This window comes from Zootoca vivipara, chromosome 7 (assembly GCF_963506605.1).
Source record: "Zootoca vivipara chromosome 7, rZooViv1.1, whole genome shotgun sequence".
In the NCBI taxonomy this organism is placed as follows: Eukaryota; Metazoa; Chordata; class Lepidosauria; order Squamata; family Lacertidae; genus Zootoca; species Zootoca vivipara.
In genome coordinates, this window is record NC_083282.1 from 31,462,562 (window position 1) to 31,480,225 (window position 17,664).

At 41.3% G+C, this 17,664-nt stretch overlaps 1 protein-coding gene across 1 annotated transcript in view; it reads right to left on the reverse strand.

Annotated features, from left to right (window-relative positions):
- The window catches only part of TNNI3K (TNNI3 interacting kinase), a 146,096-nt gene that overhangs the window by 46,835 nt on the left and 81,597 nt on the right, over positions 1-17,664 (reverse strand). The window contains exon 18 of the mRNA XM_035122872.2: positions 1,682-1,734. Within this exon, the coding sequence (XP_034978763.1) occupies positions 1,682-1,734 (53 nt within the window). The remainder of the gene's footprint in view (positions 1-1,681; positions 1,735-17,664) is intronic.

Below are 17,664 nucleotides of genomic sequence, written 5' to 3' on the forward strand. Positions count from 1 at the left end.
TGCCTACAAACTAGTTTTTCTGGCTTTGACCCCATATATACCAGCAGTACACCTAAAACATATGTGGGAAGGTAGCAGATAACAGGATTGGGAATAAGATGAGCAGGGCAACTGCAGAAGCAATATAATAACCTGGTATAATCAAAAACAACAGGAATGAAAGTGTAACAAGATCTAATGACATTGCAAATCAATCTCTCTTTCTTTTGAGAAACTTTGTATATCTGATCGTCCTAAGAAAGATGTTATTCAGGCCTTTGTACCATGCCAAACTCGACCCGATATTGAAAAGCCTCTTTAACTATCTCTGAACAGGGAAAAACAGTGAGTTACAAAATAATATGCCTCTGATCCATATGCCTTTACAGCTGAGTATTATAAATATTCCTGAATAAACTTGAACATCTCTTATGGGAGATACTGAATGAAATTATTTCTAGTTATATACTCCCCAGAACATGGGAACTAGCAAGAATGGTGGTTATACATAAAAACAGTCCAGGTAAGCCCAGTCATATTGTCCTATAGCATTACTGAATCAAATACTGTAGATTAAATACAGTCAACTACTGGTAATATGTTGGAGATGATCAGACCAGATTTATTAAAGAATGCAAATTATCTTCAAACATTTGTGAAGTGTTATATATCAATCATATTATCAAGTAAACAAAACAACCTTGTGAAATACTATTTCTGGGTGCTGAAAAAGTTTTTGACATTTTATTGATGGGTGCCAAAATGATCAACTGTTATAACTGGAAGATAATGAAGAAATCAGCTATTAATAGCTAATTAAGGTTTGGGATATTGTCTGTATGGTTAAGTTCACAAATATGGGGAGAAGCAGAAAAGGAAGCCAGCCAGATAACATTTTTGGGTGGAAAAATAGAGTGTCTTTATAATTTATTGTGGCAACAAGGTTCACGATAATGTAAACCCATTTATATTACTTGGAAATTTATGACTTCCATTTGTTCTACTTGATTCTCGTATGGAAATTTGTTCTTTGTTTTTAGATCTGGATAACTGATTCCCACCTCCCCAACCCCCTTTAACAGATTCATCTGTTTTGTTTCCCCCTTCTGTTTATTAAACTGAGTGTAAGTAAATAATTTAAACTTAACAAAGAAAAGAAAGCAAACTATATCAAAGGCTTCACTTGTTAGCCTACCACATAAAAACAACTGAACTCTAATAATGCAAGAGATAAAAGACATTAAACGTCATTGTGGCTTCTTCATCAATCTGTGGCTTATGATATCAACCATCTTCCACATAATGGCTACCAATTCTGCCCTAGAGCAGGGATGGGCAAGAGGTAGATTAGGGTCTACTGGTAGATGTCATAATTTCCAATACAGTCATACCTCGGTTTAAGTACGCCTTGGTTTGAGTATTCTCAGTTTAAGTACTCCGCGGACCCATCTGGAACGGATTAATCCACTTTCCATTACTTTCAATGGGAAAGTTCGCTTCAGGTTAAGTACGCTTCAGGTTAAGTGCAGGCTTCCGGAACCAATTGTGTTTGTAAACCGAGGTACCACTGTAGATAGAGAAGGATTAGTGATTCCCAATTGTTTAACAACAGTAGCAGCAGATCTTGCAGTCCAAAATCTGCTCAGCCTTGCCAGAGAGGTTACAAAACATACTGGGGGTTTCTTTGTTTCCAATCTCTTACCTCCAAAATCAGCAACAACAGCATGACCATCTTCGTACAGGAGGATATTGTGACTGTGGAGAAGAAGAAGTTGTTAGATTGGGCATTGGGGAATGGTATTGTCTTCAAAACGGATGTGTGCAACATGATCAGGAATTTTAGGCTGTTTCCTGCTCTCTCTTATATTACACCTAAACAGAGTCTTAGGTTTAGTCTTTAGCTAGATCCTACAGTTATTACCATGATTCAAAAATTGTTCAATATAAAAAAATGGAGGGTGAAAAAAATCCTGACAGTTTAGTAAGTCCAAATGTCAGAGTCATTCTCTAATTAGTAGTAGAACAAGTACATCTCCTAATTAGTGGAAGATCATCTGTAACAGGTTTATTAATTATGTGACAGCATTACCTAGAAGGAATGAAGATGATGACATTTTGGACTGAACCCAGTGATAACCTTTCAATAAAATCAGAAGGCCTGATTATCCTCTCAGTTCAGCTCCACTTAGATAAAGTGGACTACTCCTAATTTACAATGGCATAAATGAGCCCATGAAAAAGCCCATGGAATCCAGCTGTGAGCAGGATACTGCCAGCAACTGTAAGATGCTCATAAGGAGGATATTTTGGACCAATCTCAAAAGGCTAATTTCCATTTTTTCCTCCCTATTTAATTTGACAGACAATCATTGTCCTTTGATTTTGTTCATTTCCCTTTCTACTTTGCATAAGAAAGCTTGTAGCCTCGTAAAGGATTTACATGAATCTTATCTCTTTATGATGAGGTAATCTTCACAATCATATCCTCATTAGACCCCCGTCGAGCATGGCCTTGAGAGCATATTTGGCATGTAATGGTGGAAACCTCCACCAACCTATTCAAGGAAAGATTCACAAATTCAGAATGGCTTGGTAGATGGTGGCAAAAGGACCTAACAAACATTATGCACCTTCTGTCAGGCTTCCGTCAGTGTTGATACCACCATGAGAGGAAAAAAAAACACCCATGGCAAAAGTCACACTATGACCTGAGGAATGTCAGGCCTTGTGAGCTACCATGACATCCGGATGTTGGTGGAAAGGGCAAGGAGGCCAGAAGACACTTTTCATTTTCCCATTCGCTTCACCCAGCTCTCAGCATAGGTGATTCACAGGTTGGATAGGTTCTGAAAACCCAACCCTAGTGAACACAACCAGACTGGCCTAGTGTTAACGCAACTAGATTTTCCAGTCTTTCCACTTGCTCTGCATTTATTCCTGATGATGCTTTTCTGCTAGTTTATTGAAGTTATTTTAGGTGAACAATAGTGCAAATCATTGGCAAGGACATTTCTTTTAAAACAAACAAACAAACAAACAAACCCCAAAACAAGCATGAACAGGGTTTTGATTTTATATGAGAGACACATTTGGGCATATTACATGCAGCTAAGCTGTCCATAGTCTTTGGCCCCTATCAATATATGCTTCCACTTTTCCTTCATACACAATACAGCTGTCCACAACTGATATAACCCAACTGCTGTATAAAGTATGAAGTGGTTCCTGAAATACTTAAAGCCACACATAAGAGCACAAAAACAATACAAGGCTCTGTTTAGTGAACATAAGGGGACATCTTATTTCAGCCCATGTGATTATTTCTCAGGAATATCTATATTTTGAAGTCTAAAGTGAAGTTGCTGCATCAAATTCTCTTAAAAGTTCTGTGCTGCAATTTAATCTTGAATATATAAAGAAGCAGGCCTTTCGACACTTTGCCACGGGCTGTGTCCTTCCACTAACGGGGCTCTTTGATCCAGGGGAGGCTTCCATGAGCTGAAGGGAGGAGAGATGATTTTCACAAATCCCCCCTTTCGCCTGGAGTCCAACATGAACCTCCCATGCTGTTCTAGAGGGTTCCCATTAGTAGATTTGGGAAAAGAGCCACATGGGTGGAATCTGTGAAAATTGCCTCCCTCTTAAAGAAATATCCACTGAATTAAAGAACCTTCTCTCAACAAAGCCTAAAGAGATATAATTGGATACAACCCTGTGAACCTTGCCCACTACTGAAAATCTGAAATGGTACCTCGGCCACCTGGTATCTGTTTGATATTTCAGATATTTATCCAGCTTGTTACTGTTGTTGAAGGTGTATCTCTTACTTCAAGGATGGAGAACTTGTCCGTCTCCCTTGAGATGCTTCTAGGCTACAGCCCAACATCTGGAGGGTCAGAGGTTGCCCATCCCTGTCTTACTCAATACTCTAAACTCTTTAACTTATCCCCCCCCCCTTCTCTCTCTCTACAGCCACAACATGCACACACATGAGAAAATGTGGTTCCTGAAGACTTTCTGACCTTGGATCTCACCTTGTCCTTGATCACACATTCTGTTTACTTCCTTTTCTGTTAATTGGATGGCCAGCTCGATATAGCACAGACTCTTAAGCTGAGCTGAGAGTCGGGTTTCTGTATTTGAGAAGGAAGATTTCTGAGAGCAGTTGAGGTGGGCATCTGGGCAGGGTGCTTGCCTGTACTGGCCACGTTATCCATGTGTTCTCCATTGAACATTTTTCTCTAAGAACGCCTTCTCGAATGGAGATATTTCTTTTAAAAATTGTAAAGTTTTGCTATTGATCCTGCCTAATCAGCCACTCTTAGCTACAATATTTTGCTGTGTACTTCATCTTTCTAAAAGGGCTGTCCCCAAAAGGCACACAGTACCTGCCTGCCATACTGAGAAAATTAGATGTCCGGTGAAGTGGGATCACTTCTTGATGCACTGCTGAAATTTATTAACCTGCATGATTGGAGAGGCATAGCCCCTGGCACATCTGGAAGCATTCCAAGGGTCAGCTGTGCTGTGGTAATTAGGCTTCATTTTCAATCTCATCACATTATTAAAGCCATTAGTTTACAAACACATCTCCCCAATGTGTAATCACTCAAAAGTAACTGGAAACCAGGGAAAGTGCAGAAGGCATTTCAATAGCTTGGCACCATGTTCTTTCCGAACTAGAAACACTGCTATTATAAATGCACCACTCTTCTATGAGTACCACTCTAGATATCTGACATTGTTCCACGTGAAAGAAGTAATATTTAAATGCTCCTTTGCTGCTTTGAATATCACTCCATCATGTGGAACCCATTCATCCAAGCAAAAATACTGACATTCCTAAGTTTCTGCTTTCATAGTATTATGGAGCTGCCACTATGGGAAAGACTTTTTTGGTGACACTTTCAAGGGGTAGTAGCAACTCAACCAGCTAGTAGCTGTCTTACCATGTTTTGTGTCAAAAATTATGTAAGTTATAAATGTATTTCGTGAAAAATAATTAATTTTATTCATGATGCTCACAAGAGAGAGAAAGAGAGAGGACCATCTCACTTTTTCTACTATATTTTCACTGTTTTTTTGTTTTGTTTTTACAAAAATAAACCTCTAACATCCCATCTTTTCTCTACAAAGTCCCAATGTTTGTTTGTTTGTTTACTTACTTACTGCATTATTTCTTGTCCGGGCAACCCAGTCAGATGGGAGAGGTACAAGTAATAAATTATTATTATTACTGCTGCTGCTACTACTACAACTACTATTACGGTAGTATTAATATTTCATCCAAAGATCTCAAGACTGTGAATCTCCTTCCTATTCCATTCTATCCTCACAACAACTTTCCGAGTTGGTTAAGAAGTTAAGAGTGAGGATTTGTGGATGATTGCCCAAGGTCACTCAGTGAAAGTTATGGCTAAGTAGGAACATAAGGGGGACGCAGGTGGCGCTGTGGGTTAAACCACAGAGCCTAGGGCTTGCTGATCAGAAGGTCAGCGGTTAGAATCCCCACGACGGGGTGAGCTCCCGTTGCTCGGTCCCAGCTCCTGCCAACCTAGCAGTCCGAAAGCATGCCAAAGTGCAAGTAGATAAATAGGTACCTCTACAGCAGGAAGGTAAATGGCGTTTCCATGTGCTGCTCTGGTTTGCCAGAAGCAGCTTAGTCATGCTGGCCACATGACCTGGAAGCTGTACGCCGGCTCCCTCGGCCAATAATGCGAGATGAGCGCCGCAACCCCAGAGTCGGTCACGACTGGACCTAATGGTCAGGGGCCCCTTTACCTTTAAGGTGCTGCTGGACAATTTTTAAATTTATTTTGACTGCATCAGACCAACATGGCTACATACCTGAATCTGTATTATAAGGTGTGTGTACTTGAGAATATCAAGCCACCCATGCTGTAACTAGAGTAGGGGGAATACCACTACCCCTGTTTGTTTGTTTTTAAGTATGTACATGAATATACATGATTCTCTGTCCTTTCTTCTGTTTGCTTTTTTTCCTGTCAGAATCTCAATTCAGGACTGCAGACCAGTCATAAATAGTCTGAGAGGAACCATTGATAAAACTCATTAGTATTACAGAGGAAGTAAATAAATAAACAAATAAACAAACAAATAAATAAAATAAATGATTTCAATTAAATCTTTGAAACCATAGCAACAGAAAACTCCAATAAAGGTAAAGGATTGCAGAACCATAACTTTTCCTACATCTGTCAGTCGAGGTGTATTTAAGGCTTACTGCTAAATCTACTGGATTTGTCCTGTAACCACTGGGACCGAAGAGGTGAATTATGAGATTTGTATTGTGGTTAAACCCATTTATTGAGGGTAATGTGAACAAAACACTATCCTCTTTACGTTCAGTTTGCACAACACTAGGGAATGTAACAAGAGATGTGTGTGTATGTAGGGTGTGTGTGTTAATAACACTAGGGAATAAATTTAACTCTGCCACTGATAATAGTATTCCTCCCAAGAGGCTCAGAAGTCTCCATACCGATTGAATGTCTTAAAAGGTATGTGCCTTTTCATAATGGATTTGTCTCTTCCTGGCACAGAGGGGTGAGGGAACAGGAAAAGAATATATCAACAATACACAAGGGCATCTGTTTTGTACCATTTCAACTTTTATAGTTTCCTTCCAAGAACCCTGGGAATTCTTAGTTTGGTGAATCCTATTAAAGATATACATTTCCTTCATAGAACTACAGTTTCCTGTGTCCCCCTGAGGAAAAGGAATGGCTGTTAATCCAGTTTAGGTCAAGCAGACCACAAGGGCTCTTAACTGAAATATTACAGAGACGGTGTGGTAATTAGATAAGAACCAAAATGTGCATGTCAGCTTGTGTTTTGGTTTATAAAGGTGAAGGGATACCTGGATGAAATGTGATGCCTTAAAAACAATCATCTTTAAATCCACCTTTATTGCTAGTCGCTGTATGTAGAATCATAGAATCATAGAGTTGGAAGAGACCACAAGGGCCATCCAGTCCAACCCCCTGCCAAGCAGGAAACACCCTCAAAGCATTCTTGACATATGGCTGTCAAGCCTCTGCTTAAAGACCTCCAAAGAAGGAGACTCCACCACACTCCTTGGTAGCAAATTCCACTGCCAAACAGCTCTTACTGTCAGGAAGTTCTTCCTAATGTTTAGGTGGAATCTTCTTTCTTGAAGTTTGAATCCATTGCTCCGTGTCCGCTTCTCTGGAGCAGCAGAAAACAATATTTCTCCCTCCTCCATATGACATCCTTTCATATATTTGAACATGGCTATCATATCACCCCTTAACCTTCTCTTCTCCAGGCTAAACATACCCAGCTCCCTAAGCCGTTCCTCATAAGGCATCATTTCCAGGCCTTTGACCATTTTGGTTGCCCTCTTCTGGACACGTTCCAGCTTGTCAGTATCCTTCTTGAACTGTGGTGCCCAGAACTGGACACAGTACTCCAGGTGAGGTCTGTCCAGAGCAGAATACAGTGGTACTATTACTTCCCTAGATCTAGATGCTATACTCCTATTGATGCAGCCCAGAATTGCATTGGCTTTTTTAGCTGCTGCATCACACTGCTGACCCATGTCAAGTTTGTGGTCTACCAAGACTCCTAGATCCTTTTCACATGTACTGCTCTCAAGCCAGGTGTCACCCATCCTGTATTCGTGCCTTTCATGTTTTTTGCCCAAGTGTAGTACCTTACATTTCTCCTTAGAGGACTCAATAGAGGACAGGACCTCTGTGCCCTTAATTGCCCCGCTCTCCTGTGAGTCCGGAAACCCCCAAGAGAAACCAGCAGACCCCTTGTTTAATTTCCAAGCAAAGGGTCTGCTGGTCTCTCCTGAAGGCCTCCAGACTCAAAAGAGAGCAGGGCAATAAAAGGCACAGAAGTCCTGTCCTCTATTGAGTCGGGCAACCCTAGCGACCCCCTCCAGCCAGTCATTACTCAGTGCCACAGCTATTTTTCCACCGAGTTCTGAAACAGCCTGACTGCCTCTTCTGATCTTACAATATCCCTATACCTGAGATATTCAGTATCCCCCACCCACCCACCAATCCTGCTCTTGGAATCACACGCACACACTGCTACCACTGAGATCTGTTCAGCAGTGGCCCATGTTCTGCTCTAAGTGACTAGCTTGGCCCTTAAGGTTCAGTAAACGAATACCATTCATTTTGAAATAAACTGCCTTTTTTGTTTTGATTGGAGTCACCTCACTGTTTGCTGTTTTTGCGATTCGCTTCCAGGTATGTGTGAGGTTCTGATCAAAATGACATAAATTTGATGTAGCCTAATGGATGCCCTGAGAGACCTCGGGATTTTATTTGATGACTAACGCTGCACCACAACAGCTCAGGATTGAACCTGTAATGAGTATAAAATCCAAGCCGATTTTTACTTGTCACGGAATCTGGTTAGTACCAGTCAGTTCCTCAGTTTTAAGGACACAAGCATTGCCTTCAAAATTGAAGAAAGACACCCCCCCCAAAAAAAATCCCTTAACTGTATATTTCCAGTCTGTTATTTATCCAGCTCATCTTTTTGTGTGTTCTCTTATACCACTTAAACTTCCAAGGTCAGCATTCTGAATGCAGTAACAATCACTCATATGTGAAGTTACTGAAGAGGCCCAGTGAGTTTGGGCAGAAAGGAGGAAATGAGAGTAAGCAAAGCAGAGGCGAAAGGTCTAGGGAGGTTAAATGTATAGATTTCAAGGCATTCAGACACAGGCACTTTTTTGTTGTTGGAAAGAAGCAAGGGAGAGGGTAAGCTTCAGTATCAATTGGAAGACGCTCCTCCTGAAGAGCAGTTGAGAAGCTGTTATTTATCCAGAACCAGGGGCGTAGCAAGGGGGTGCGTTGGGGCGGTCCGCCCAGGGTGCCACCCTGGAAGGGGGTGACACTCCCCCCCCACGACTCCCAACTGAGCCCCGCCGCCTGGTAAAAAGCCTCTCTCTGTGCAGTAGCGACTGGCTTGCTCGCTCACCTGCTTGGCCAGCATGCGCTTTGCTTCTTCCTTCCTGCTGGGCGGAGCCGTGGAGGCGAGGTCTCCCTGGCCCGCCCCTCGTCTCCGCGGCTCCGCCCAGCAGGAAGGAAGAAGCAAAGCGTGCACCGGCTGAGCAGATGAGCAAGCAAGCCAGCTGCTGCCGCGCTGAGTGAGACTTTTTACTGGGAGGCTGGAGGCTGGCGGGGAGAAGCGTCCCCTTCCACGCATCCGCCGCTCCCAGCTCCATGAATGATGCATGCACAGCGTCACTACTTAGTGCTGCATGCATCAATCCGTCAATACGCCGCACGTAGTGACGCTGCGCATGTGCACCACATAGCGATGCATGTGCAGCATTGCTACATAGTGACGCATGCATCGTACGTAGTGATGCTGCACATGCACGCTACATAGCGACGCCCCGCCCCCAGGTAAGCGTCATGTTTGCCACTCCCGGTGCCTGAGCGGTTTCCTACGTCAGTGTCCAGAACCACAGTTTTACATTTTGCCTGATGAGCTTCCAATGGTTTAAACCTGCTTGCATCTGAGGATGTGCTAAAAGTGACTCCTTAAAAATAAATAAATAAATAAATGAAAGGGTCAGGGGGGAATAAAAAGCACAATGGCTTGGGCATATTTGTCTCTCACATCCATATGGAATGAAGATGTGTAACCACTTCAAACATGCATAAAGAACTGCAGGAAAATAAACTCCTGGAGCTCTGTTGCTACCCACACGCCTTTGTGCTGGCTTCTTCTGTACATTTTCCTGTGATTACAGAATCTGAGGCTATTTTTATCTGACTTAAAGGCGGAGCAACTAAAAGGAGGGTGTTATGCACCTTCGCTCAATAGAACGGCAGCCCCTTAACCACTGTTTACACCACTCTCTCAATTTTCTTCCTGTTCCCTCCCTGGACATGAACCTATTTAGCATATCACCCTAGAACTTTAGGACTTCATCAAGAATCATTTTAAAATGGTAAAGACACTGAGAAATGTATTATATATATTCAGACGGATATTTGTATAAACAAACAAAAAAAACAAAAAGGGTGTGGTGCAATTTAGGGCGAGTGGGCATCTGCTCTTAATGGGGCTTCTTCTTCTTGCGTCCTTCTTCCCAAATCTGTTCCAGAAGATCTGGAACAGAAGTCCTGTTGAACACTTGGATTTTTGTTTCATAACATCTCTGCATGTTCCCCATATTGTAGGGTCTTTAAAGGCGCCTGGAGAAAGATGACCCTTTAATCTGTATACATTCCTCCTTTATCCTTATCCCATATGTCCATTTACAATTTCTTTTCATGAAAATTAATTCTAAGTAGACCCAGAACTAATTTGCATTAGCTCTGCTGAAAACATTTCTGTTTCACCAAACATTTTTAGAGAATTAATTTGATTCAGTCCTGGTCATCTGTTTTGTATGTTATGACTTCATAATTTTATGATGCTTAATGCTTATATTGTACATCACCATAGCATTTTTAGAAAATGAGTTGGTGGTTGATGGTGACAGCAGTCACGAAATTAAAAGACACCTGCTTCTTGGGAGAAAAGCAATGACAAACCTAGACAGCATCTTAAAAAGCAGAGACATCACCTTGCCGACAAAGGTCCGTATAGTTAAAGCTATGGTTTTCCCAGTAGTGATGTATGGAAGTGAGAGCTGGACCATAAAGAAGGCTGATCGCCGAAGAATTGATGCTTTTGAATTATGGTGCTGGAGGAGACTCTTGAGAGTCCCATGGACTGCTAGAAGATCAAACCTATCCATTCTTAAGGAAATCAGCCCTGAGTGCTCCCTGGAAGGACAGATCGTGAAGCTGAGGCTCCAATACTTTGGCCACCTCATGAGAAGAGAAGAATCCTTGGAAAAGACCCTGATGTTGGGAAAGATTGAGGGCACTAGGAGAAGGGGACGACAGAGGACCAGATGGTTGGACAGTGTTCTCGAAGCTACGAACATGAGTTTGACCAAACTGCGGGAGGCAGTGCAAGACAGGAGTGCCTGGCGTGCTATGGTCCATGGGGTCACGAAGAGTCGGACACGACTAAACAACAACAACAACAAAAGTTGGTGGTTAAGAAATATTCCTAAGGACAGAATAAATTTAAAAAGAATCTTGTTCTAAAATAAGCCCATTTTAGTATGATATATATTATATACCCAGGTTTGAGTTAATAGGAAAAAATACATTTGTCAGTAAAGAAAAAGGGGTGCTTTTATTTCTTTCATTACTAGATAAGAGCATATCACAGTGTTTTCAAACATACTTTTTGTATTTGTCCACACTTCTGCCAAAGCTTAAAATTACCAAATGTTCCTCCAGATTTTTTTTTTTTTATGATGGTTGCAACTGAGGATTTGGCAGGTTCTGAAGTTTTCCTATACTTACCCCGGACGTGCAAAATAGTGTCCCTATGGTGCTGACATGAAGACAGGCAAAAACAATTCACATCTTTCAGCCACTGCATGACCCACACTAATCAGTTAGGATAGTAATACTGTACCAGCTAACATTCAATATGCTTAAACCTCTTTTTTTTTCCTAATCATATATAATTTCCTTATGTAGATTTCTTCTCCATTCAAATACATTTGTTTAAAAATAGTTGGCACTCCAGCGCAAATCATTAGAAATATGAATGTGCATGCTTTGTAAAATCAATTTAGGGAATATATTCATTTTGATTGCATTTCTCTTCCCTGTGGTCCATACATTAATGCTATCTTGGATTTTCTTAAATGAAGAGAAACAATAATTACAGTTTTTATCATCATTGGAAATATTGTAATTTTGGAATACAATCCTAAACATACTTTTTAGAGAGCAGGGTGGCTAACCTGTGGCCATCCAAATGTTAGACTCTCAACTCCCATCAGCTGGTGAGTGATGTAGCCCAACAACATCTGCTTAGCTCTACAGAATAAAAAAAAAAATTGAATGTCTTAAGTGTCCGCTCCTCCAAAGGAAGCCCAAACTGGACAGCACCACACAGCGGAATCCACCAATCGGTGGAGTTTGGAACATGAAACAGTATGTTGTCCTGTCCTCAACTTGGATGTGTACTCTCTTAACATACAGAGAGAAATTGTGTGGTCCCAAGCATGGCCTAGAACAGCATTTGGTCAGTGTAGTCTTGGGCGCCATGAATACCCTACCTACTCTGATGACAGAGAGCAGCAGCAGACACTTTAACTCATTTCCCTGGAATGCCTCTGACATTTTTCATTATTCACTGCATAGAAGATCCATTAATAAATAAGATTGCTAATTAAGCTCAGATACAGTAGTTTGCATAGCACAGCAGTTTAAACTCTCAGCTGTGGTCAGCAAAGGCTTCTGGGATGTCTTTGAAACATCTAGATGAGTTATAAAGCAGGGACGAGGAAACTGTAGCCCTGCAAGATGCTGTTGGACTACAGCGCCTATCAGTCTTGACCAGTCTTGATGGGAGTTCTCTATCTGTGTTATAAAGGTTTACAGATGTGTTTGTGTGTGGTGGTGGTGGTGGGGAATTTATCTATAAAGGTAAAAGTGACACTTGGTATTTTTTCCTCCCAGAATACTATACTTAAACAAACATGCTTCCAATATGAAACCTTTTTCTGTAGTTGTACCTCAGTGTTTTCTATAAACATCAAGATGGTGAGCACCACAGTTCCCAAAATACATGAAGCTACGCAAATTCAGCTGGTTATGAATATGCTGATTTAAACAAACTAAATATGGGTTTTAAAGGATTGGACTTAGAACTTCACAGTAGAAAATCTCATGGGTATTATCACAGTCAGAAGCAAATGACAGCCCTAAATAACCAAGTGAACTATATCAAAATGAAAAAAAAAATCCTTCCAGTAGCACCTTAGAGACCAACTAAGTTTGTCATTGGTATGAGCTTTCGTGTGCATGCACACTTCTTCAGATACACATTCTGGAGTTTAAGTTTATATTATGTTATAGTCAGAATATAGAAAGCCCAAAATTATGTTTTACCTGTCCCCCCCCCTATTTCATGACCATAGAAGACGAAGTGAGCAGCAACACACACACACACACACACACACACACACACACACACACACACAACCTACCTCCCACAATGCATGTTAAGTTAACTGAAGTTACTTAGAGCCAAAAAAGTAAGGGCTTTGTTTTCAGATCATAGCTAGTATTCCTGAGTTTTGTTGAGAATCTTTGTTCATCACTGGCTGTATTTTGAATTGTGGTTGTTAATAATAATAATAATAATAATAATAATAATAATAATAATACCCTGTTTCTCATATTTTAAGGCATACCCATAAAATAAGCCATAGCAGGATTTTTAAGCATTCAAGGAATATAAGCCATACCCCGAAAATAAGACATAGTGATAAGCGCAGCAGCAATGCCGGCCGCGGCAGGAGGAGGAGGAAAAAATAAGACATCCCTTGAAAATAAGCCATAGTGTGTTTTTTTGAGGAAAAAATAAATATAAGACGTGTCTTATAATATGAGAAACACGGTAATAATAATAATAAGTGACAATTTAAACTCTGGGAAGATGATGCTCAGAAAGTGGAATAAAACACAGTTGTGTGGCTATTGAAATTGTGGACAGAGAAATTTGGGGCTGATTTCACTGAATTTCTCCAATTAGTTTCTAGGAAGTGGGACTCACTATTAGCAGTGCGGTCACCCTGAATGCCAGTTTGCACTTTCCATAATGCCTTGAACCCAGCACCATTCTATACATCTCCTACCATAATAATAGAGATGATTCACACATAATTCACACATGCATTTTCATCACTCAGTGACTACAACATCAAATGGTATATTTCTTGCTTGCATGACTGACTTATCATGAATCAAATACAACTTAGAGACTGAATCAAATACAACAGCTGAAATCAAATACAACAGCTGAACCTCATAATTTTCAATAGAGTCAGTTCACACATTCATCTATTCTTACCATATGCCAGGTAATATGCTTTCATGAATTCTGAAACCAGTCATGATGTGGCGCAATCCAACTTTGGTTGCACCAAACCCCCACAGAATGAAGGAAGATTCAAAGCACAAAATGGACAGATAAGAGCTCAGCCCTTTTTTTGTCAGCACTTTTCTCTCCGAAACCAAATATCAGATATTTTCTCCTGGTGAGTGCTACTTCCAGTCACAGAGACCAACTGAAAAGGTATACCTTGCTGTCCAGATAATGGTTTGGGAGCTGGAAAATTTTGTGCATTCTGTTTCTTCACATATAGTGGCTAGGCTCTTTTAGATCTTTATTTTAAAATCTATGTTGTCATATTTAAAGTAGATGTCTGTGCTTCACAGTCTTTGAAAAGAGTGCCCTTTTCCTCGTGAGTGAAACCGTGCAAACTTTTTATCACACTTGAGTCACACTGGGCAAGGGATGCCAGGAGCATACCTGCCAAGTTGCTCTCTGAAAAATAAGGGACCGGACTGAAAGTAGCATACCGGAAGTAGCGCGGCGGCCATTTTGGAACTGGGCGGAGCATGCTCAGAAGTGACTTTTGATGCTGCTGTGCCCAGTTCCAAAATGGCCGTCGCACCAGAAGACGCGCTGCAGCCATTTTGGAAGTGGGCAGAGCAGCATCAAAAGCCGCTTCTGAGCATGCTCTGCCCAGTTCCAAAATGGCCGTCGCGCCAGAATAAACCGGGAGAAAACAAAAAAATTCATTTTTTTTCGGCTGGGGACAGCTGGAAAAACGGGGGTTTCCCAGGGAAAATGGGAGACTTGGCAGCTATGGCCAGGAGACGGATAAATTGTTTCACAAATACCAGATTGGATTATTCCCAGTTCTGTTTAAATGGGTCCTTTATGCTCCAGTTATGCTTTAAAAAGGGAAATAGTTCTCTGGGAGGAGTGAATCTTAGTGGAAAACTATATGTTACTAAGTGCTACTCATGGTGTTATTACCAGATTTACTTTTTCCAATCTACAAGAAGGGATGCTGAAGGAATTCAGGTTTTGATGAAAATGGACCTGCTCTGCTCCATACCTCCCAGACTAATGTGTGGATTGGAATGCAACTTATCCTTCAGATTTTGCATTTTCCCCAATTTTGTAGTATGCTTTTCGGCTCAAAAATGCAATGAAACATATGATCAAATGCATATTTTGGGGGGAAACACATGTAGAAATATGCATGCTGATATAAAAATACATTTGTAAATATGCATTTTGTGTTAAAGTATGTGTTTTTATATACAAATTTTCATTCAGATTAAAAAAAATATTTCCAGTTAAATGTGAAAACGGAATAGACTTATGAATTAACGTATGTGAAACTGACAGACCAGAAATTGGCTGATCCTTCCATCCATATGTAAAGGTGAGACAATTTATATTCAGCAAAGAAAGTTTGAAAATCTAGCAGCCTCAAACATTCCTGGAAGGTGAACACAAAGGCAGGATTGATTTTAAAAATGCCATTAAATGAATCGAAAACATGGCAGTTGTATCCTTTAGACCAGGATATGAACTTGGCAAGAGTTCAACGGCCGCATGTTCACACACTGTTCTTTATCTCAACTCCAGAAGATGCCTGCTTGGGAATGTGATTACAATACTGGAGCCGCATGTCAAGTATACCCTCATCTTGTTTTGGTAGCAAGGGTATTAGTTCAGGGAGCAATTTGAATTCGGAAGGTCAGGAGTAGGTCAGGGTAAATCTTGGCAGTGTTTCTGCTTGTTTCTGAGCTCAGACCTAATAGATACACAGCAGTCGTCTGAGCTCGCAAGCTTTTGCAAATGAGTCTAGAGGGGCTTGTTCACCAGAGTTTATGTTTCTAGCAAACAGCAGCTTTTAATAAATAGCACATAACTTTATTTGAGTGGATCAGGAATATTTGTTTTTCAAGAGTTTGGCTAATATTCCCTTTATTGCTTATGCCCCTACATTTCTGTGGTTTATAGCACATGAAATATCTAGAAGCTAAATAAGACATTCAGCTTTTTCTTTCATCTTTTTCCCCCTTTTTGGGCTGTTTCATTCTAACCTTTTGTTTTGCTTTGTTTAACTTTTAGTTCGACATGGGTGAGTGTCAATTGAGCTTGATTGCATTGCAGGAAATAAATTATTTTGCAAGCATTAACAAGAAAACAAAAGCAAAAAAAAAAATTCCCCAAGAGTTGAAAGGAGCTATAAATGTATCTGATTGCCTTGCCTGGTGATGCCCAAACTTCCAATAGGTGACAGGAAAGGCTCTTTTTATAAAGCCAGAACTCAGTTTCGGCACCTCTCAGGTGGGTGCCATTGTCATTATAAGATAACAAGGGAGGCATTCATAGTGAGTTCTAGCACCTCTTTTTTCTAGAAAAATAGCACTGTTCATTAGCGTACCAAACACAGCGTGTTATTCCATGAAACTATAGTTGAGAGTTAGTGTTTGTTTGTACTTACAAACACAAATTTGTGAGTCGAGGACCCACTGCCCGCATGGTGTTAAATAAGACACATGTATTTTAGGTTAATGGGCAAAATAAGGCTACAAATTTATTGGTTACAGCATGTGAGTGGTATTGGCTTAGGCATTGGATAAAACAGCTAAACATGACTCCACCCCGCTCAGCGGGGAGTCATTTGAGGGTTAACAACCAGTGGGAGGAGCTTGTTTTGATGCAAATACAACTGGAAGCTTCCTCTGATGTCACCGGGGGTCATGCCATGGCCCTAGCCCCAGCAGGGCATCGGACAGGATCCACGACTGCTGGATCCCTTTAACGGAATACCCAAAAGGGGGGAGGGTAGGTGATGGCCAGAACCTGCCCTCCAACACACTACACATATTCCGATGCTTAACTGCCAATACCAAAAGTTGTGACAAATTGCTACGAGGTAGGCGAAAAACCAAGAGGCTGGTGCCAATTTGCCAATTGGGTAAAAACTCCTACCAGGCCCCCTGGGCAACCAACCGAAGTCCACAGCAAGGTCAAGAGCATAGGAAATCGAATGGGGACTCAACACTGCCGTGGCCGCTTAAATGCGGCTAAACCCCATCCACCAGCCAGCCCTATTGGCTCGCTGAAGGGCTTGGCACAGTGACGCGGGAAATGGCTCCCGCTCACAACTCCTCCCCTCTGCAAGGAGAGATTTTACATAAAAGCTCTGGCAGCTTTCTTGGAAAATCCTTGCACAAATGCCTTGTTTTAAGTGTTCATACACACTAATCCAGGGGTAGGAGAACTTTTCAGCCCTTGGCTAACCCTCTTGGGGCCATCAACTACCAAATTTTCCCAATAGTATGGATTCTTGTGAGGTCTGTCTGTAGTTTGTTCGCACCAGTCACGCCCTTCCTGATACTTCCAAACCAGGAGTGCCGTAAGTGTCTTCGCAGAGTGTGGGAGGTGTCAGTATAAGGCAGAGAACAGTCAAACTTGATCTTAAGAGTTTAGCTGGTTGCTTATTTTCCATCAAAGCCAATCTTTTTCTTATAAGCCCAGATGCTTTTGTTCCTACAAAGCAGCAGTGCTTGAGGTTGGAAGACTTAGCCCACATACACATGAGTGAAGGGAAGCCTGCTGCAAAAAAACCTCCGTCATTGTAAAGTGGCTTGAGAAAATGCTTTCGGAAGGATCATAGCTCACTGGTGGTAGAACATATGCTTTGTATTCAGAAAGCTCCAGGTAGGACAGGGAATGTCCTTGTCGAAAACTCTGGAGAGCTTCCGCCAGCCT